The sequence below is a fragment of the Marmota monax genome, unplaced genomic scaffold (assembly GCF_021218885.2).
Source record: "Marmota monax isolate L192 unplaced genomic scaffold, Marmota_monax_Labrador192_F-V1.1 WCK01_AAM20220418_F8-fsc00102, whole genome shotgun sequence".
In the NCBI taxonomy this organism is placed as follows: Eukaryota; Metazoa; Chordata; class Mammalia; order Rodentia; family Sciuridae; genus Marmota; species Marmota monax.
In genome coordinates this window covers 603829-626209 of record NW_026692494.1, presented here as the reverse complement: position 1 = coordinate 626209, position 22381 = coordinate 603829, and the positions used below count along the sequence as shown (strand labels likewise).

At 42.2% G+C, this 22381-nt stretch overlaps 3 protein-coding genes across 3 annotated transcripts; 1 reads left to right on the top strand and 2 right to left on the bottom strand.

The window, feature by feature from the left end:
- Nucleotides 1–2424: 2424 nt before the first annotated feature.
- Nucleotides 2425–3369, bottom strand: LOC131424177 (olfactory receptor 7D4-like). The gene has a single exon (XM_058579297.1). The coding sequence runs from the start codon at nt 3367–3369 to the stop codon at nt 2425–2427; it is 945 nt and encodes a 314-aa protein (XP_058435280.1).
- Nucleotides 3370–10146: 6777 nt separating this feature from the next.
- On the bottom strand, nt 10147–11001 carry LOC124092337 (olfactory receptor 7D4-like). The gene has a single exon (XM_046443793.1). It carries the CDS (start codon nt 10984–10986, stop codon nt 10147–10149), a length of 840 nt encoding a protein of 279 aa, XP_046299749.1. The 5' UTR covers nt 10987–11001.
- A 10134-nt stretch (nt 11002–21135) lies between these two features.
- Nucleotides 21136–22089, top strand: LOC124092336 (olfactory receptor 7E24-like; the record flags this gene model as incomplete). The annotated part of the gene is made up of 1 exon (XM_046443791.1): nt 21136–22089. A coding segment is annotated over one exon (954 nt), but the record flags the coding sequence as incomplete, so codon positions are not given.
- Between the last annotated feature and the right edge of the window lie 292 nt (nt 22090–22381).

The following is a 22381-nucleotide window of genomic DNA, read 5'->3' as shown; positions in this document are numbered from 1 at the left end:
GCAGCCTAATCTGCCCTTACTAGTTAGTTTTCTCAACTTTGTTCTGCTGGTAAGGGATTTTTCCTTGTCCCCTCCCCTAGTAGCAGTGTAAGCTATTGCAGTTGAAAGAGGAGAATTAAAGGGAGAATTGGGCCTCTGTCTGGCTCCTCTCCATCCTGAACCGTCATATAGTCCACATAGACACTATGGCCCTTGTGAATCTTGTGTCACTAATATTTATTGAGTCCCATGCCAGGCACTGTTCTGGGCTCTCTCATGCAGTTAAAAAATTCAGAAAACATTCTCATTCACATTACAGATGAGGGAATAGAGGCACAGGGAAACTTAGTAACTTTCCCAAGATTTTGCCATTAGCACTGATTGAGATTTGAACCTGGAACCCCCTTAACCATTATGTTCTGTTAATGGCTGGGAAGGTGGTAGTTAGGCCCAAGAAGTTGACAGTTTTATTTGAAAGCTAAGTTGTGAGAAGGGACTAAAAGTGACCACTTGGGTTGCATAGCTATTAGATATGGAAAGCGAAGCGAGAAGGAAATATATACAGTGAGAACATTGATCCTTTCCCAATACATTCTTCCCCGGTGATAAAACAAACCCTGAGGAAGAGGTGTCCATCAAACTTGGAAAGGCAATCTCTGGGAAGAGGATGAAGCATAATCCTTCTATAAACAAATCCTTTCCAGATACCAACCACTGACCCCAGGCCCTCCATCAGGTCCAGTAAGGTAAATCCTCAGAAACTGACCACTGGCCCTAGACTCCCTCCCATTTTGCTCCATAAAACAGACCCTAAATTCCTAAGCACTAAAACTGACCCCTTCACTGGTTGATAGAACAATCTCCAAATTCCTGGGTGCCCAGAGAAAATCGACATGCTCCCTAGACCACCTCTCAGGGTAACCTAGACAAGCCCAGGCCCTTTCTTTTGTTTGGGGGCTCATTTTCCACCAGGAAAGTGGGTCCCACCACGGCATCATTTCGTCCCTACATCCCCTGCTCCTGTGTGAACCTTCGTTCCTGAACAAAGTGCTGAGCTGATTTGTGAAGTTTGCGTTCCTCCAGGTCTTTTTGCATTTACGGTAGTCTTGCAAGGAATGGTGGCTTTGTTCCTGTGTTTCAGATCTACTGGCTTATACACACTGACAAAGGCCAGAGTTTTCTTCCTCTTAAAGAAGACGCTACAATGGGTTTCCTAAGAAAGCGTCTTATGAAAGTCCTCGGTATAGGTCAATGGCAACCACCTTTATCTTATTTTATTTTTTTGTGGTGCTGGAGTTCAAACACAGGCATTCCCACATGCTGAGGAGGTACTCTACTGTTGAGTTACACCTCTGGTACTAAGAGCAACTATGAAAGCAAGACTCAATAAGTAAATTTTATGATGAAGGAGAGCAACCAGTCTGGAACAGTCCAGGTAACACACTTTCTAGATGGGGTCAAGGGAAGAGTGTGGTCCAGCAGGCGTGGTGCTGGAACCTAGAACATAGCTGAGAAGGGTGAAGATGAGCCAATAATGTGTAAATATATCTTGTTTTAGTCAGCTTTTCACTTCAGGGACCAAAGGACCTGACGAGCAATTTTAGAAGAGGAAATATTTATTTGGCTCATGGCTTCAGAGGTCTTAGTCCTGAGATGACTGACTCCATTTCCCTGGACCCAAGGTAAGGCAGAGCATTATGACAGAAGACTGTGATGGGGAACAGTGGCTTAGGACGTTGCACCAGGAAGCAAAGAGAGAGTCCTCCCTTCACCACAAACAAAATTTAAACCCCGAGGGCACACTGATTAGGTTACATTCATATCCTAATCATTCCACCTCTAAACTTTCTTGTATTGTCTCACACATGAGCTTTTGGGGACACCTAATATCTCAACCATAACATAGGCAGTTGCGGTGGCACATGCCTGTAATCCCAGTGGCTCAGGAGGCTGAGACAGGAGTGTTGCAAGTTCAAAGCCAGTCTCAGCAACTTAGTGAGACCTAAGTAACTTAAACCCTGTCTCAAAATATAAAAAGGGCTGGGGATGTAGCTTAGTGGTAAAGCACCCCTAGGTTCAACCCATCCCTTGTACCAAAACATAAAACCAAAAACCTCATAACTTGTATTGTTAGTCTTGTCCTCTCTTCTCTCTTGCTGAGTTTGCTTTCTTTCTCTTGCCTTGGTGCTTATAAGAATCTATGTGCTTGAGTTAGTCTATTTTCAGATGAAACATAGTTATTGGTTGCCCATCATTCATTGTCCTTGATGGATGCTGAGCCTTTTGATGTGCTGCTTCAAGTTATCTTCAGTGCCAGAATATTTTCTTCTAGTATTTCAAGAGTAGTGTTTTTTTTCTGTCTTCAGAATATAGAGGGATGGAACTGGTGCAGAGACACAACAGTCCTCAGCTCTCTGAATTTCTGTTGTTTATCTTTGACTTGCATTATCTCTCTGAGAGCAAGACCCTCGGCTGAAGAAGTCTCCTCAGAGCTCCCTTCAGTTCCCTGTTCCTGAGGCTGTAGATAAAGGGATTCAGCATGGGAGCAACCACGGTGTACATCACCGAGGCGATTGAACCCTTTCTGGACGGATGGGCTGTTCCAGAAGTGAGGTAGACCCCAAGGCCTGCGCCATAGAACAAGGAAACCACTGAGAGGTGAGACCCACAGGTGGAAAAGGCTTTGTACTTACCTCCAGCAGATGAAATGCCCACTATGGAGGAGATAATTCTAGCATAAGAAAAAAGAATCCCAGACAGGGGAATAATGCCCAGAAGGCCAGTTACACAATACAGCAGGACATCATTGGCAAGGGTGTCTGAGCAGGCCAGCTTGAGGATCTGAGCAAGTTCACAGAAGAAGTGAGGGACTTCTGTTTCTTTGCAGAAAGACACCCTCAAAACCATTAAACTCTGCAGCAAAGAATATGTCAGGCAGATTAGCCAAGAAAGCAGAAGCAGAAGACCACAAAGGCGAGGGTTCATGATGACTGTGTAGCGTAGCGGGTGACAGATGGCCACGAAGCGGTCATAAGCCATCACAGTCAGTAGCAAACTATCCAACCCAGAAAAAATCATGAAAAAGTACACCTGAGTAATGCAGGCTTCATAGGTGATGGCTTTGCTCTGTGCCTGGGCATTTGCTAACATCCTGGGAACCGTGGTGGAGGTGAAACAGATGTCCACGAAGGACAGGTGAGAGAGGAAGAGGTACATGGGGGTATGGAGGTGGGAGTCAGAGCTCACGGCCAGGACGATGAGCAGGTTCCCCAGGATGGTGACCAGGTACATGGACAGGAACAGCCCAAACAGGAGAGGCTGCAGGGCCTTATCTTCCCACAGTCCCAGAAGGATGAATTTTGAAGTAGCTGTTTGGTTCTCTGGTTCCATATAGCTCATGGAAATTGGCTAGAAAGAGGAAAGCATAGTTAAAACAGAAATGTGCCATACATTTAAAAATCATTCACTCATGAGCCTGATGTTTATCTAAGTATTTCTGTGTTCTTCAGCTGACCAACATCTCTCTAATACTGCCCTCTTTTCTGTGCTCTGACCACCAGCACCTGCAATGACTCGTCTTTAAATAACTGTTCCATGCTGTGCAGAATTCTCCTTTGCATTGTCTCTGACCCATGGAGATTCCTCCTCTGTTGTTTAATTCCTGAGAAAGAGCCATCATCCTCACCAATACCTTATTTATGCCTTGCAGCTTTGGTCATTTTTTGTTCCAGGAAAATGGAGAGAGAGAGAGAGAGAGATATCAGTGGGAGTTGCAGAATGTAATGGCAACTTATAGTCTTTATGCCATTGACCAGTGTCATGAAACAGACTCTTCTGTCTCAAGTTGGACTCACAGAATACTATGCAAATTTTTCATCCCTCTGTTTTCCCTCTACCTACACCATGAAGACCAAGGCATCTGCATGCCTCCATATGCCAAAGGTCAAATCAGACCCTCTACCGTGCATTCTAAATGTGTCTGCATGTTTGTGGAAGTTCTTAAATTTCTTTTAAGTCAAGGCATTTTTTTAAGTTTATTTATTTATTTATCTTTATAGTACTGATGATTGAAAGCCTTCTACCTTTTATTTTGCTCCATTAAAAAAATAAACCTTAATTTCTGTGTGAATATTAGCTATCTGTCACAGAAGGAAGTTTCTAAACTCAGAGAAGGTCTTTTAGAACTTCATTCACAGGAGGAAGAGGAAGTTCTCTTGAGCTGAAATGCACTTCTGTTTAATTTACACAGTCCTGGTTCCTCTCTCTGAAGATGGTTTCTCTCGGCTGTGAGAGTCTTTAGATACCTGAATACATCTAAATTACTCTCTTTGTCTCTTCATATTTTAACTTATTCCTCCCTTATGCAAGTGCCCACTCTGTCAGGCAGAGGGTTAGACCAAGAATACAAAGGGGAGAGGCCCAGGCTCTACCTTCCTGGAGCTTTGAGCACCTTGGAAATGTCGGTGGGTGCAGTGATGATTGTGATCAAAACCCTGATGATCCACTTGAGGAGTGAGAGTCTTGGATGCTCTCAAAATATTAGCTGGTCAAATTTAAGGACCACTGTATGAACTTCACTGAAAATTAGCATTAGATACTCGGCATCTTACAATCCCAGGAACCTCCTGTGCAGTGTCATGGATCTGATTCTTTGTACTTACCTGTCCTCTTCCCTGAGAGCCCTCTTTCTCCCTTATTCATTTGAAAAACTTCTGCCTTTCCTTTCACAGATTGTCCCCAGATCTTTCTTGACCGCCCCAGGCAGCGAAGACCACTCTCTGGCCTCTGCTGTACTTTAGAAAACTGGACTGCATGAGACGGGCGCTCTCACATTGCCCATGTGGTCAGGTCTGGACTTCTCTTCCTCCCACCTCTTGATGTGCGTATCTAGCTCAGTGCTCCCCTGGGGGAGATGCTCTGCAGATGTGCTACATCCTCTGGGGAAGCGTCCAAGTGGGCGGAGAGGGAGCGATGAGGGGGAGGCCCAGGAGATGAGAGGTGGGGAGACAGGAGAGCCAACCTAAAGATGCAGAGCAGAGCATAAACGACAGAAGGGCTGGGAAAGCCCTGTTCAGAGCCAAAGTGTGTATTTGATTTCCCTTTTTTCTGCCTCTGGGGTCCCTGCCTAGGCACCAGGAAAGTGCATAAGTGAAAGAATTGGCCCCCCTTGCCTCTTTGCCACACCACTTCCTGAGCAAACTAGGTCATTACAATGGAATTTCTATTATCTTTGCTTCTCCAAATGGGGGACCAAACAGCATTGCACTGGGAGCCCAGAGGGGCAAGGACAAAAAGCTAAGCACACCTGGTCAGAGCAACACCTGGGTGGCCCAGGGGGGGCATTTCCCTGTGGCCTGGGATAAGTGAACATTGAACTGCAAATGGGGGAAGGGGGATTAATCCTCTAACTTCTTATTAAATAAATTGCTGTTTTGATTGTCTTTCTGGAGAGGTTCCCTCCTGGGGGTGAGAGGAGTGATCTGTTCTGCCATGTTTACCATCCATGCCTTTTACCTACCCCAGCCCCACATCTTAAACCTGACTGGAATTTTTTTCCTTTTTTGCTTTTTCCCTGATGCTGGCTATTGAACACTGAACCAACCTAAAGAAGCAGAGTGGAGCATAAACGACATAAACGTCCTTGCCCCTCTGGGCTCCCAGTGCAATGCTGTTTGGTCCCCCATTTGGAGAAGCAAAGATAATAGAGCCCAATCTTCAGAAATTCCATTGTAATGACCTAGTTTGCTCAGGAAGTGGTGTGGCAAAGAGGCAAGGGGGGCCAATGCTTTCACTTATGCACTTTCCTGGTGCCTAGGCAGGGACCCCAGAGGCAGACCCCAGCCCTTTTTATTTTTTATTAATTTCACTTTGAGATAAGATATTGATAACTTGCCCAGACTGTCCTTGAATTTGGAATCTTCCTGCCTCAGCCTTCTGATAACTGGGATTACAGGCATGTAGTCACCCAGCCCTGCAGGGTTTTTTTTTTTTTTTTTTTTTTTTTCTCCTAAAACTATTATTCTCTCAGGTGTGGACTCCAAAGTACCCAGCTTCCCTTCAGGAACATTTTACTCCATCTCCAGTTTCTTAACAAATCTAAGGATTAAGAATCATCCTTAGTCAAATCTTGTTCGGTGTCCAGAGCACAAAAAGATCTCCAAGAAATCTGGAGAGACAAAATATATTTTATTTATTTATTATATCATGAATATTCAGTAGGATTTTTCTCTAATAGCACCTATGAGATGGACTCATAGAATTAAGGGTAAACTTGAATGCTCTGTAAGTAATGAAGGTGTAGCCAGGCACAGTAGCACACTGTAATCTCAGCTGCTCTGGAAGCTGAGGCAGAGGGATCACAAGTTCAGGGACAGCCTAGACGAGGTGGAGGCAAGAGTTGGTAATATGGTGAGACTCTGTCTCAAAATAAAAAGTAGAAACACCTGGGCATGTAGCTCAGTGGTAGAACAACCCTGAATTCAATCCCGTGGCTGCAAAAAAAAAAAAGAAAAATGCCAGAATGTTGGCACAAGTGCCAAATTCCCTAACAAGAACCAAATATGAAAATTAAATAATCAGTGGGATGGCATCAAACTAAAAATCTTCTGCACAGCAAAGGAAACTGTGAAATCTTCTGCACAGTAAAGAAAGAGACTACAGAATGCAAAAAGTTCTTTGCCAGCTGCTCCTCCAAAGGAGGATTAATATTCAGAATATACAAAGAACTCAAAAAAACATCAAAGCCCTCAAATAACCCAATTAATAAAATGGCCATTTACTAAGGAGGTTGGTGCTTATGCCATTTTTTGGGGTGTCATGCCTGTGTATACTCTAACAGTTGCAAAGTTTCTGCTTTAATTGTTAGGAATCTCTATTTTCACTCTTCCAAATAAATTTTAGAAATGTTTGTTCTAGTTTCTTAAAAAAAAAAAAAAAAAAAGCTGAGGATCAGATGGATTCTCAGTCAAGTTCTACCAGACCTCTAAGGAAGAACACACACCAATCCTCTTCAAATCATTCTGTAAAATACAAAGGGTGGGAACACTGCCAAATTCATTCTATGAAGAAGTCAGCATCACCCTGATACCAATACCAAGGGCATATCAAGGAAAGAAAGCATCAGACCAAGAAGTCAGCATCACCCTGATACCAATACCAAGGGCATATCAAGGAAAGAAAGCATCAGACCAATATCTATGATGAACCTAGACGAAAAAAATCCTTAATAAAGTTTTGGAAAATCATATTCAAAAACCCTCCCTCCCTCCCTCCCTCCTTTTCTTTCTTCTTTCTACAGTGGATAATGAACCCTGGGAGGCTTAACTACTAAGCCACATCCCCAACCCTTTTAATTCTTTTTACTCTTATTTTTATTTTGAGACAGGCTCTCACAAATTTGCTTAGGTCCTTGAAAACTTGCTGGAGCTGGTTTTGTGTTTGTGATACTCCTGCCTCAGCCTCCCAAGCCACTGTGATTACAGACATGTACCATCAGGCCAGTCTAACGAAGCATTCTTGAACATTATTTTTTTCTGGGCTTGGTGGCTCACAACTATAATCTCAGCTCCTGGGGAGGCTGAGGCAGGAGGATCGTGAGTTCAAAGCCAGCCTCAGAAACTTAGCGAGCCCTAAACAACTCAACAAAAACCTGTCTCTAAATAAAATATAAATGTGGCTCAATGGTTAAGCATCATGGATACAAAAAAAAAAAAAAAAACCCACAAAAACAAAAACTTTCCCTTTAAACAATGCTCTATGGTTTGAATAGAGTTTCTGTCCTTGGTGATGAAGGCTGGGTCTGCAGGGTGGTAATATTAGCCATTTTCCAAAAGAAGATAAAAATGTTCAGCAGATTTATGAAGAACGACTCAGCATCACAGATCATCTGGGTAATCATAAGGAAAACCACAATGAGACATCAGGTCACACCAGTTAGAAAGTTTAATCTCAAAAAACAAAACAAAACATGTTTGTGAGAATATGGAGAAAAGGGACCTCTGACTGCAATATTGGGCAACATAAATCAGTGTAATAATTATGGGAAACATTTGCAGGTTCCTTCAAATTTAAAATACAGCTACCATAAGATTCAGTAATCCCATTACTGCACATCTGTATAATGTGCATGAAATTGGAATGTCGAAGTAGATGTACAAACCTATCATCGTGGCAGCAGTACTCACAATAATTAATGTAGGGAATCACCATTAGTGTTTATTATCATGTAAATAAATAAATATGCTGTACATACGCAATGAAATACCACTGTGCATGAAAAGTAAAACAATCTGGGTATTTGATGCATTATGGAGGAACCAGTGTGACATGATGTAGGTGACAGGGCCAGCCATAGGAAGACAAGCACTGCCAGAGCTCACTTAGAGGTGGATCTAACAGCAGAACTTAGACAGAAGATGGTGACCAGGTCAGCTGTGGGGTAGAAGTTAGGGAGTTAGCAGTCAGAGTCACCAAATTTGAGATAGATTTGATGAACAGCTGATTAGCTAATCATTAACAATAAGCTTCCAAGTGGAGACATGGGAAAAATCATACAGAAGGGGGAAATATTGCTAAAACCATATATGATAAGGGTGGTATCTAGACCATGTCATGAACTCTTACAGGTGAGAAACAAAGGTACAACCTGCATAATTACGAAATGAGCATCAACTCCGTAAGACATTTCCCCACAAAAGATCCATCAACTGCCAACAAGCCCCTAAAAAAGATGCTCAATTAGTTACAGGGAAATGCAAATCCAAAGCAACATGAGATTGCTTCACAGCCAATAGAAAGCTTTAATTTACATCAGATTGAAGATGATGAGTTTTGGCAGCAAGGTAAAGAGGCCTGAACCTCCCACACTAGACATGAAACGTGCCAGCTACAACGAAAAGCAGTTTGGTGATTCTTCATTAAGTTGTACCTACCATTGCCTTATTACCCAGTATCTCCTTCCTATGTACATTTTATCCAAGCAACTGAACATAGAGTCTCGCATGAGTATGTCCTGAGAAGTGCACAGTTGGGCAGTTTTGTCATTGTGCAAACATCACAAAGTCACTTACATAAATCAGCATGGGTGTGACATCACTAGACAGCCTGAAGTTACGGGACCACCCCCGTGTGTGCAGTCTGTCATCTACCCAAGCATCATCAATGTAGCACGAACCCGTCCTCGAGCTCTGAACACTATTGTGAGTGCCCACAGGAGCAGGACCATTCACACAGGACCATTCAAATCACCCAGGTGTCCATCAGTGCATGGGTGGATGAGCAGTTTATGATGTACCCTGGAGGAAAAAAATTATTCCACCATAGAAAGAAGATAAATAGTTAAGATTCATTCATAAGATAGCCAAAACCAAGGAGGAAAACAGGAAAGGAAGGAAGAAAGGAAGAGGGCAAGATCACAAGGAGGGAAGCAAGATGAGGCACTGTATCACCACATTCATGAAATTGGAATGTCAAGTTCACATTACACTCATTGAGCCAAAGTAGGATAACAGAGGGAGAAGGGTGTGCTCAGTGCAGACTTGCTCTTACGCACCCATGGAGAGTCTGCTCCCTTCAGAAATTATGTGCATGAGAGAGAATACGTCAAAGAACTCTTTGCAGGATAAGTAAAATCAAAGATGAAGATCAACAAGCACAGGACAGACGTGGTAAGCACCTTGATGATTTTCATTTCACTGCTAGGGAAAACAAGAATACATTGATGTTCAGGTGAAGAACATTCATAAGTTTTGAAGAACCCATGTTAGCACTTGATGTGGGTTCTTATTTGTTTTTTAGATGTCGATGGATCTGTATTTTATTTTTTATATGCGGTGTTGAGAATCGAACCCAGTACCTCACACATACTATACAAGCACACTACCACTGAGCCACAACCGCAGCCCCATTGATGTAGATTCTATGTCAAATTGGAAAACTCAGAAATTCCTGTAAGAAAACTTATGGACTATGTTTAGGGAAGAAAATTGAAATGGATCACTAAAGCAGTAAATAGGGTGAAATACATACAAAAATATAAAGCAGCAAAGTCATAGGGAATGAAAGCAATTAATCATTTACTCAAGGAAAAAAAATAAGCCTAGATAGTCAAGTTCACATTTGAATTATGAAATATATTTTCCACTAATTCTGAGGTCAGTTATCCATCCATCAAGGGTCAAAACCTGCTCTGCTGAGGAGTCTCCACAGGGCCCCCTTCACATCCTTATTTCTCAGGCTATAGATGAAGGGGTTCAACATGGGGGTGACCACAGTGTACATCACGGAGGCAATCATGGTTCTCTGGGAAGAATGGGTCCCAGCAGAACTGAGGTAAACCCCCAGGCCTGCCCCATAAAATAGGGCAACCACACAGAGGTGGGACCCACAGGTGGAAAATGCTTTATACTTGGCCACAGAAGAGGACATCCTCAATAAGGAGGAGACAATCTGAGAGTAGGAGAAGAGGATCCCAGTCATAGGAAAAACCCCCAGCACAGTGGTGCTCACATACAGAAAAATATTATTGATGAGTGTATCAGATGTGGCCACCATGAAAAGCTGAGCCAGTCCACAGAAGAAATGTGGGATAACAGTGCCAGCGGAGAAGGTCAGTCGCTTCACCAGTAGAATATGAACCAGGGAGACCCAGAACATGATGAGCCAAGACAGAAGAACCAGAAGAACACAGAACCGTGGATTCATGGTGACTATGTAGTTCAATGGATGACAGATGGCCACAAACCGGTCATAAGCCATCATGGTCAGTAGGAAATTATCCATTGCAGCAAATGTATTTAAAAAATATGCCTGTGCCAGGCACTCTGTGTAGGAGATGTCTTTGTTCTGTGCCTGGATGTTCACCAGCATCTTTGGGACTGTGGTGGAGATGAAGCAGATATCAACAAAGGACAGGTTGGAGAGGAAGAAGTACATGGGGGTGTGGAGGTGGGGGTCAGAGCTGACAGCCAGGATGATGAGCAGGTTCCCAAGCACTGTGACCAGGTACATGGACAGGAACAGTCCAAAGAGGACGGGCTGCAGTTTAGCACCATCTGAGAGGCCCAGGAGGAGGAATTCTGATTCACTTGTGCAGTTTCCACTTCCATAGAGCTGGTGCATCTGCTGGGGAAAGAGGGAAATGCAACCTTCACAGAATATCCCACTAGCCCCTCCCATGTTCTCTCTTTACCATCTCACCCTTGGGTGGATGCCACTCCTCTTGCATTAAACCCTCCAGACGACAATGACCCACTCAGCAGAATGACAACCCAGTTCTATTTCCAAGTGTGTAAAGACAGTCTGCCTTCCTCAAATTAGCAGAGAGTCCTCTCCCTTTATCATCCACTCTCTAGTTTTGGTTGTTCTATCTGAACCTATGGACATCAACTAATTCCTTCTTTCATGACTCCTTGAAAGTATTTGAAGATATTTCATGATGTGTTCTTGATACCTACCTCATTAGGCATTCTAATAGTGCTGTAATAGGAATTAAATATGGAATTTGAACTCAACCTATAATTTTGACTGGACACTTTATCAATTTGTGACAGCTAAATCACACTACCTATTTTTTTTCCTAACAGTACAGTTATTAATATTACTGTATTTTTGAGGTTTAAAATTGCTTTAGACCCTATAGGGCCTTAAAATGGATTTCTGCCATTGTTTTGTTTTGTATTTTAATTTTTAATATTTATTTTTCAGTTTTTGGCAGACACAACATCTTTGTTTGTATGTGGTGCTGAGGATTGAACCCGGGCCGCATGCATGCCAGGCGAGCGTGCTACCGCTTAAGCTACATCCCCAGCCCCTGCCATTGTTAATATTAACACAATCATTATTAATCTCCTCATCTGTGATACATATTGTGGATACATAACACACACAAAGTGCAGCATGTAGCTGTGATTTACTAATTGGATTCTTGCGTAGATTTCATTTAATACAATATTGGTTCAGCAATGTGCCACCTGGGGAAACATGAGAAAATTACTTCTGTTACATTACATCATTTATCTCACAGTAGGAGTCATAAGTATTCACTATATCATAGGTGTACAGAGTGAAATTAAATGTAATACTGCATGAAATTCCTCCACTGTGGTTTCTGTGACACATTACAGGCACTTCGTAAGTGTGAACTTCTGAAGCATTCTTAACATTGCAATAAATCTGTTGGCATGGCTACCACTTGTCAATATCCCTCTTAATGGGGACGTCCTTAAGGGTGAAATTCTAATCGATAGAAGCAATATCTGTGTTTCCAGTTTTAAATGCACATAGTTCTTATAATTAGTGATGATCCCTATGGCTCCTTCTTTCAGAGAAATCCGCCATGTGAATCAGTCCAGGAAGAGGAAAAAGTCTGCAGACTACATGGATAAGAGGAAGAATCCTAAACACACCACCATTACAGAGAAAAGCAAAAGCCAGGCACTGTGACGCACACCGGTAATCCCAGCTACTCAGAATTCAGAGGCAGGGGCACTGCAAGCTCCAGGCCAGCCTTGGCCCAGCCTCAAATTAAAAATTAAAATGTGCTGGGGATGTAGGTGAGTGGTAGAATGCCCCTGGGCTTAATCCCCACAACTAAAACAACGAATATGTGAAGAAACATAAGTTATAATGAAATGAAGTTGCTCACTGGTACAGTGCTCCTGAGTTCAGTCACCAGTACTTAAAAAAAAAAAAAAGTCAAGTACAAGGGATGCATGGAAATGTGTGCCCATATGATCTTGAGTAGAGAGATATTATTTTAAAACCTTCAGAATCAATGGCCAAAATAAACAATTGATGGATCTGATTGCCAATATTCAAACAGTATATAAACCCAATAATGGTAAAACAGGCCAATTTATGATTTAAGAATAAAAGATCATCAAGAATCAGAACTGTGTTGCCTTTGCAGCACACTGACTAATTCAAGACACAAAAAAATCACTGAGCACAATCTAGTCAGTGAAGGTGGGAAGGAGAGGCTTCTCTGAAACAGGAATGTTTGAACTGAGAGAGGCAGGACAGGTCATTGCTCATCAGGGGAAAGAAAGAGGAGACTTTCTAGCTGGTGAGAAGAGCCCGGGATTGTCCTACCAGATGGTGGGCTGCTACACTGCTCAGTCAGCATGTCCTCCTGAGATGCCAGCAGAAGACACCTGAGCACCCAACATCAGGTGTAGCTGTGTTATCATATTTCATGGCCCCATTGAAGTGAACAGATAAAAACAGCGAATCAGGCACACTCTGCGGCTATTCAGTGACATCATTAAGTTAGTCTGACAGCAGCATAGGTAGATTACAAAAGAACAACCGGTCACATCAGAGCAATACCTGATGCAGAAGGGATCTTCAGAGAGCAGTTAGCAAATAAATGATTGAAAGAGGAAATCTAATAGGGACCTGTCATTCAGGGAGGGAGTGGAGGAGATAGGGAGACTCTCCAGAAAGCACTGCCTTCAAGGAATGGCCATTTCAGACTCCTCCAGAGAGTAAAAGTACCTTGCACGTGCAGGACCTTCACCTTCAGAGACTGGCTACCCTGGGCTGCCCAGGGTCACTGTCCTGGAGTACAGCCCGGTGCCCACCTCCCTTTTCCTTCTTGCTGCACCAGCCACACTGGACACGCCGACTCTCTCCAAGGGCTACCACTGGAGATGTCCCTTCTGCACAGCCGGTTCCAGGGAGCCACTTGGGTTTTCACAGGGGCCTGGAACAAAGAAGTCAGGAGAGGGGAGCAGGGGCTTGCTTCAAATTTCTAGCAGCTCAAGGGTTGAATTCTCTGTGCTCCTCACTGAGTCAGTCTTTGTGTTGTATTCTCACTCTCCAAACAATTCAGCTCCCCTGGGCACAGAGCAGAGAGCACAGTGGAAAATTTTCAGTCTATATTTCAGCAAGAGGGTGAGATGGACTCATTTCCTCCAAGGAAAACATCTGTTTTCTTTGTTTTCACTAAATGTACCAAGTGTCCCCTAAGGAATGTTTAATTTCTACAAGGAAATAATCAGAAGAATCATTCCTCTGTGAGGGGCCTCCCCCAAACAATCTTTGAAGGTTTAATGAATTACTTAATTTCCACAATTTAAATTCATGATAATTAATAGTGTCAAGGTTGATAGTGAGGGGATTGACTCCATTTACAATCCCCTCACTATCTACCTTGACACTATGGGTGTAAGAGTTTTATAAATTGGGAATGTATAGTTTATGCTCACACATGTACCACCAATGTAATTTTCAAAAAATTTCTTCATACTTTCCTATGGTTTTTATTCATTTTCAAATTTTATTTAGTTTGTTTTATGCATTTTTGTTCATCTTTTTAAGGGATAAGGAGGAAATAGCTAAAAGGGGTCAGAATCTGTTTTTGCGGTGATAGATGTTCTAAAATTGACCTTCATAAGGTCTCACATGTGAATGAAAAGGCTAGAAGACATTAAGTTATACACTTTCAAAGGGTGCATGACATTGCAAGTGAATTATATGTCAATAAAGCTGTTAAGCAAAACTAATCAAACTAATATCAGATATTAAAAGACATTATTGTGGTTCAGGATGCAAGAGTGATATTGTACATAATGGATTGTAGGTTCTAGAAAGACATAGAGAAGGATTTTACTTTGTTATCTCTAACGGGAATGACATCACTTGGGAGGTATTGAGGGTTGGCTGAATGGTTTGCAGTGCTGGGATGGAACCCAGGGCCTCCTGCTCACCAGGCAGGTGCTCTGCCACTTAGCTACACCCATGGCCCTGGGAGGTACCTTGTGACTCTGCTGAAGGAAGGAGGTTTACACTCCAGTGCCAGCTACCTGCAGAGTGCCAGCATTGGGAATTCACCCACCCTCCATGTTTGCAGGCAGAGGTGTAAGGAACATGCCTGCAAGAGGAAATCAGTTCTAAAGTTCATTTCCAAATTTCTTTTCTTCCTCATATTGAATCTCATAATATCCTAGAAAACATTCTATAGATAATACCATAAAACAGGATAATGTAATATTAGCTACCGTAAAAGATGTAATTAATATAATTAAAATCTATTATTAAATAATTAATTATTGTGCCAGAAACTATGCTTTAATGTTATATAACATATTTCATAGTACTATAATATACATTGTAATATTCTACAAGATCTTATGTCAAAATAAATACATAATTTGTTAAATTAAAATCAATATTATCAAATGCAGGTGCTCAATTATAATAATTTCCAATTTTACTTAAATTTGAGTGATATTTAGTTCAATTTTTTTTTTATTCTCTTTGTCTGTTTGTAGACTCAACTTTAGGTTCATCCTATTCTGCAACAAGATGAACTTTTTTTCACTTGACCCAAAATCATAAGCCCTGGAGACATTTGTTAATTATTGGTAGCTTGATGTGATGTCAGTGAACAGACACTGTTGATGGAAAAGAAATCCTGTTGGCTTTCTGACTGCATGACCTGGAACAGCATGAGGCCATCTTCATAAATATCAAGATCAGAGTCCATTTCTGTTCCCATGCCAGTTCTGCTACAGGGATCTTCTGGTAAAGCATGGTGGTGTGATGGACTGGGGCTGTGTCAGACAGTGGAGGAATGTCTCCAGAATCTTAGTGTGGGAGGAGCCAAGTGTCCTGACAGAGGGCAAGCATATGTAGTGGGCCACTTCTGACATGTTTCTAACAGATCTAACCTCCTGTGTGCGAGTCATTGTGCACACCCATTTCTTTGAGCATGTCCTGGACCTGGCGATTTACTTCCAACCAATGCTACGTGACAGAAGGGACCAGATGTCACTTTTGAGATTAGGGTATAAAAAGACACTGGATTTTTTCTGGTTTTCTGTTTTTACCCCACCTATCAGTTCTTTCTGATGGAAACCAACTGCCCCTATGTGATCTGCTTCATGCAGAAGTCTATGCAGCAAAGAACTAAGGGTGGCCTTTGACCAACAGCCCCCAAAGAACTGAGTCCTCCACCAGCCACAGGAGTGAGCTTGGAAGCAGGTCTTCTCCAGCAGACTCTTGAATGACTGCAGCCTTGTGTGACACCATAGGTTATTAAGGGAAATAGCAAGTTATAAGTAACACATCATAGATAAGAAAAAAAAATCAATTTTCCAGCTTTATTGAAGCAAAGTTAACAAAACATACAAATTCAAGGTAGACAATGTGATAATTTGATATACTTATACATCAAATTAATTAACATATCTATCACCTCATGTGATCACGTGTGTATTGTGGTGAAGACACTTAAGATCCCTCAGTAAATTTCTTTTTTTTTTTTTAGACTTCATTTTTATGAGAAATTCAGAACAAGTTTTGGTAATAGGTTTACAATTAACAATTAAATATTTAGGGACATTTACAGAACTAAGTTGTGCAAACAGTGGCATGTTCATTGGCTGTGAGGAAATGTCATCTGCCTAGTGAATGTAAAAGGAGAATGAGCAGGACTTTAACCCCAGCACCTTCCCTGTGGCTCTCCTCCCCATACACAGCAACTCCCTGACTGGCAGGTGGGCTCCATTTCCTGATGCCCTGTTCTTCCATCCCAAGGGTCGAACTTCCCACTACACCAGTTCATTTTTCTCAAGATTGCTTTAGCTAATCCTCAAAGCACACAATCCGTATCCAGCTGGGTGTCCACTGCACAGCACTGGCCCTCCTCCACGATCAACCCATCGCACAATCCAGAGAGAAGAGCAGCATTGCGCCAACTCCACAGCTCTCAGTAAATTTCAAGTAATCAAAACATAATTACCTACAATGATACCACTATGCATCAAGCTTCAGAATTTTTTCATTTCATAAATAAATATTTATACCCTTTTACCAACATCTCCCACCCTGACCTGATAGCAACCACCTTTCTACTCTATTTTTATGAGTTTGACTTTTTTGGATTCCACATGTAAGTGAGATCATCAGGAGTTTCCTTCTGTGTCTGGTTTACTTCATTTATCAAGATTTCTTTCTTGTTTATGGCTGAAAATATATTAAATATTATATATATACACACCATATTTTCTTTATCCTTTCACCCACCAACAGACACCTTGGTGTTTTCCATATCTTGGTTCTGGTGAACAGTCCTGCAAGGACATGAGAGTACAGAGACCTCTTTGAGATGCACATTTTATTTATTTTGGACATATACCCCAAGCGAGATTGCTGGTTCCTACTATTGTTCTAGTTTCACATTTGTGAGGCACTTCCACATGGTTTTCCACTATGGCTGAAGCAATTTACATTGTGACCACCAGTGTGCAAGGGTTTTCTTTTCTGCACATCCTCATTGGCATGTTATCTTCTGTCTTTTTCATAAAGGTCATTCTAACAAATGGGAGCAGTTATTTCATTGTGATTTTGATTTGCATGCCCGGATGTTGAATGATGTCAAGCAACTTTTCCTATTCCTGTTGGCTATTTGTATGTTTTGGAAAAATGCCTATTCAGGACCTTTGCTTATTCTTAAATCCAGTTATTTACTTACTCATTTATTGCTTTGGGGTTGTATAAGTTTCTTTTATATATTTTGGATACTAACCTCTTGTCAGACATGTGGTTTGCAAATACTTTCTCCTATCGTCTGGACTCATTTTTGTTTTGTTGATTATTTCCTTTGCTGAAAAAAAAAATGAACAAAAACTCAAACCACAAAGATTTTTAGTTTGATGTAGTCACACTTGAAACATTTTTGCTTTAGTTGATTTTGGTGGCCATTACAAATTGCCAAGACTAATGTCAAGGAAGTTCAACCGTGTGTCTTCTACCAGAGGTTTTATGGTTTCAGGTCTTACCTTTAAGTCTTTAATCTATTCCAGTTGATTTTTGTGTAAGTCCAATTTCATTCCTTTGCCTGTGGATGCCCAGGTTGTCACACACCATTCCTTCAAGAGGCCCTCCTTCCCTGTAGGGTGTTCTTGGTATCCTTGTCGAAGACTAGCTACCTTCATATGCATGGGCTTATTTCTGCATTCTCTGTTCAGTCCCATGAGTCGATGTGTCTGTTTTCATGCCAGTATCATTCTCTTTTGATTACATGACTTTATAATATAGCTGGAAATCAGGATACTTTTGTTATTTTTCTCAAGATTGCTTTGGCTATCAAGAGACTTTCACATTCCATATAAATTTTAGAATTGTGCCGGGCATGGTGGTGGCACATGCCTGTAGTCCCAACAGTTTGGGAGGCTGAGGCAGGAGGATTGCAAATTCAAAGCCAGCCTCAAGCAACAACAAGGCGCTAAGCAACTCAGTGAGACCCTGTCTCTAAATAAAATATAAAATAGGACTGGGATGTGGCTCAGTGGTGGAGTGCTCCTGAATTCAATTCCCAGTACCAAAAAAAAAAAAAATTAGAATTGTTCTAAAAAAATGCTATGGGAATTTTGATTGGGATGGCACTCAATCTGTAGATTGCTTTGGTTAGTAGACATTTTAACTGTATTCATCCACTTTATGAACAGGAAATATTGTTTCATTTATTTGTGGCTTTAATTTCTTTCATCAATAGCCGTTTTCTAGTATACTAATATCACACTTTTAAAAGAAAAATTAGGACTTGGGCTGTTATGTAAATAAGCAGAAGCCCCCATAAATATCCCATGCATATAAACCAAAACTCCCAAGCAAAGACTACCAAACAGAATGAAGAAGTTTTTTCTTAGAGACATAAATCTTAACTGGGAACATGGAATTTGCCTCAGATTCTTTATAGAAAACCCAGTTCTTCCTCAAGTGGTTGATGAAAACGATGGACTTACAGATATCAAGGTCAAAAGTCATAAACTAAACTGAAGAAAGAATCACATTTTGTTTTAAGAGAAGCCAAAGGTTGCAGGCCAGCTTTCTCCCTAGAGGAGGAAGGACCCTAGCCCTCATCTTTTCCTTTCCATTAAAATTAGCAAGTCCTCAGAGACTGGGAGAATGTGGACCAATTATGCTAATCGTGAGCTCTGTGCCCTTTGTCTAAGTACAAATAATGAATCTGTGTCCTGGAGATGTTCAGGTTGCTGGTGCCAGTCTGGTGGGCTCTGATATCTATGTCTCTTCTTCTCAAAGCCACTGTTTGCATCAGTCAGTCCATGACTGACTCTGCCTTCCTGCTGCCCCTGAGGACGGAGCCTGGACCCTCACCATTCACCAAGCTGGGAACAGCAGTGGATCCCAATTCCTCACCATGCCCCAACAGGGACAGAGCACAGCCCAGTGAGTGCAAGGGGGGCGGGTGGGGGGCCAGACACAGGGACAGAGCACAGCCCAGTGAGTGGAGGGGGAGGGTCAGATGGCGATGGCGGAGGGAGTGTGGGGAGCCCTGATTCCTCCTCACAGGCAGGACAGTTGGCATAGGCAGACAGAAGAGCCCCAGTTCCCTTTTCTATGATGCAGGAGCATTCAAGGAAAGAGGCTGCCTGTGGCTTTCATTGTGGTGAGGATGGGCTCCTGCCCATGAGCATGAACTTCTAGGGATCCCATCTCCTGCCACCTCCATAGGAGGAAACAGGTTTCCTTCCTTCCTTCCTTCCTGCCTTTCTCTCTTTCTTTCTTTCTTTCTTTCTTTCTCTCTTTCTTTCTTTCTTTCTTTCTTTCAGTAATGGGGATTGAACCCCTTAGTGCTCTACCACTCAGCTATATCCCCAGTCCTTTCTTTTTTAAAAAAATTTTTAAATTTTTTTTATTTTGAGAAAGGGTCTCACTAAATTGCCCAAGCTGAACTCAAACTTGTGGTCCTCATGCCTTAGTCTTCCAAATCACTGGGATTACAAGTCTATGCCTATATCCAGCCAGGTTCTTTGTTATGCAGCTATTAAAGGATATTTTTATTGTTGTTGTTATTGTTTCTTTATTGGTTTTCATGGTGGATAAGGCTGGGCTTCATATGTGCTAGGCAAGCACCCCACCACTGAGCAACATGTCCAGCCCTTTCCATGTGTCTTGCTATTCTCCGGCTGGCCTCGAGCATGTTCCTCCCTCGGCTTCCCAGGTTAGCCGGAATTACAGGTGTGCATCACCATGTCTGACATGAAAGGGTGCTTATAAATAAATAGTCCACTACAAAGGAATTTATGGAACTGCATTTGAGTAAAATAATTACACTTGACTATTTAAAGCATTCTTTATCTGGGCATGGTAGTGGACACCTATGATCCCAGCTCTTGGGAGGCTGAGGAAGAAGAATTCCAAGTTTGAAGCTAGTCTAGGCAATTTAGCCGGACCCTGTCTTGAAATTAAAAAAACAAAATAGGAAGGGATAGGGATGGGGCTGTAGCTAAGAGGTAGAGTACTTGCCTGGCATGCACCTCTGGGCTTAATTCCTTGTATGGGGGGGAGGGAGGACTCCATAATTAGAACAATTTTTTTTTCTTTAAAAGAGAAGGATAATATTTACTGCTATAGAGTGGATCCAAAATGTCCCCCAGAGTCCCATGTGTCAAGGGCTGGGTGGCCAACCTGTGTGCTGTTGGTAGTTAGTGTAACCTTTAAGAGGAGGGGCTAGTGGGAGGAAATAAGCTCACTGGGGGCATCCCCTTGAAGGGAATATTAGGACCCCAGCCCCGTCCTCTCTCTTTCCTTTCTGGCCACCGTAAGATGAGCAGGCCTCCTCTGCCACAGCCCCCATCATACTTACTGTGTCACCACAGGCCCAAAACAATAGGACCAAGTCACAGACAAAATAAACATCTTTTTTATTTTCACACTGGATATCGCAGGTATTTTGTTTCAGTAAGAGAAAGCTGACACATTTATGTTCCAGTCAATGGGGGAGACTCATATTTTAGAATGTTTATGGATTTTTCTTAATCTCTAAATATCCATGCTCCCATAGATTCTTCTTTCTAGAGTTTCTAAAGTGGATTTTCATGGATTTAGATTCAGCAGATTAATGGAACTAAAACTGCAGAGAGAATCCAAAGGAGAAAGTATTTGCCATAATTAAAAAATATTGCTAATGTGTATGATCCTCAAGTGTGTATCTTTTTTTTTTTTTTTTTTGTGGTGCTTGGGATTGAACCCAGGACCTTGTGCATATGAGGCAAGCACCCTACCAACTGAGTTATATCTCCAGCACAAGTGTGTATGCTTTCATTATGAATTGCTTTAATTCATAACACACAGTAATGGGTCCCGATGTGCTTGTTTTTTCTTTATTCCAACCTTTATTTTTTATTTTTTTCTAAAAGGTGCTTCTGCTATGTGGAACCACAGAATTTAACAGGTGTCTTGGAATTTCTGATCCAGGGCCTTTCAGATGATCCAGAGGTGCAACCTATCCTCTTTGGACTGTTCCTGTCCATGTACCTGGTCACGGTTCTTGGGAACCTGCTCATCATCCTGGCCGTCAGCTCTGATTCCCACCTCCACACCCCCATGTACTTCTTCCTCTCCAACCTGTCCTTGGCTGACATTGGCTTTAGCAGCTCTACAATTCCCAAGATGCTGGTGAACTTCCAGACACACAGCAAATCCATCACCTATGCAGGTTGCCTAACTCAGGTGTCCTGTTTTTTCCTTTTTGGATGTTTGGATAGTCTACTGCTGGCCGTGATGGCCTATGACCGCTTGGTAGCCATTTGCCACCCTTTACATTACCCAATCATTATGAACCCCCGCCTCTGTGGCCTGTTGGCCCTGGTGTCCTTCTCCATCAGTCTTGTGGACTCCCAGGTACACTGCTTGATGGTGTCACAACTGACCTTCTGCCAAGATATAGAAATCCCTCATTTCTTCTGCGATGTTCCTCAGTTATTCAAACTTGCCTGTTCTGATACCTCTGCTAACAACATAGTCATATTTCTCGTTGGCACCATCTCTGGTTTTCTGCCTATCGCAGGCATCCTCTTCTCCTACTGTAAAATTGTTTCCTCTGTTCTAAGAGTCCCATCCTCAGGTGGGAAGTGCAAAGCCTTCTCCACCTGTGGGTCTCACCTAACAGTTGTTTGCTTATTTTACGGAACAGGCCTTGGGGTGTACCTCAGTTCATCTGACTCGACTTCCTCCAGAAAGAGTATGGTGGTCTCAGTGATGTACACCATGGTCACCCCCATGCTGAACCCCTTCATCTACAGTCTGAGGAACAAGGACATCAAGAAGTCCCTGCAGAGAATTGTCAGCAGAATAACCTAATCTCACTGCCTGTGCTATCCTTTGGTAGTAAGGCTGTAAATATGAGCAGATTCAAAGGTGGGCAGCAAGAAATCCTGAGTCTGCACTCACAGTGTATATGACTCTATTTATCTATATGGCCTTCTGATTTATGTTAATACAATTATTCCTCTTAGCGTATCTTTAATGGAGTTGAGAAATTATTATGGATAAACACTTAAGTGATAGTCCCTCAAGGAATGTCTTCAGAACTCAGTATAAACCTCGTGCTTTCCTTATCTACTACCCAGGTCTCTGAATCATGAGAAGTCTC

Excerpts from the sequence above, each read along its gene's own strand:
- LOC124092337 (XM_046443793.1), bottom strand. The coding sequence starts at position 10,986 with ATGTACCTGGTCACAGTGCTTGGGAACCTGCTCATCATCCTGGCTGTC.
- LOC131424177 (XM_058579297.1), bottom strand. The coding sequence starts at position 3,369 with ATGGAACCAGAGAACCAAACAGCTACTTCAAAATTCATCCTTCTGGGA.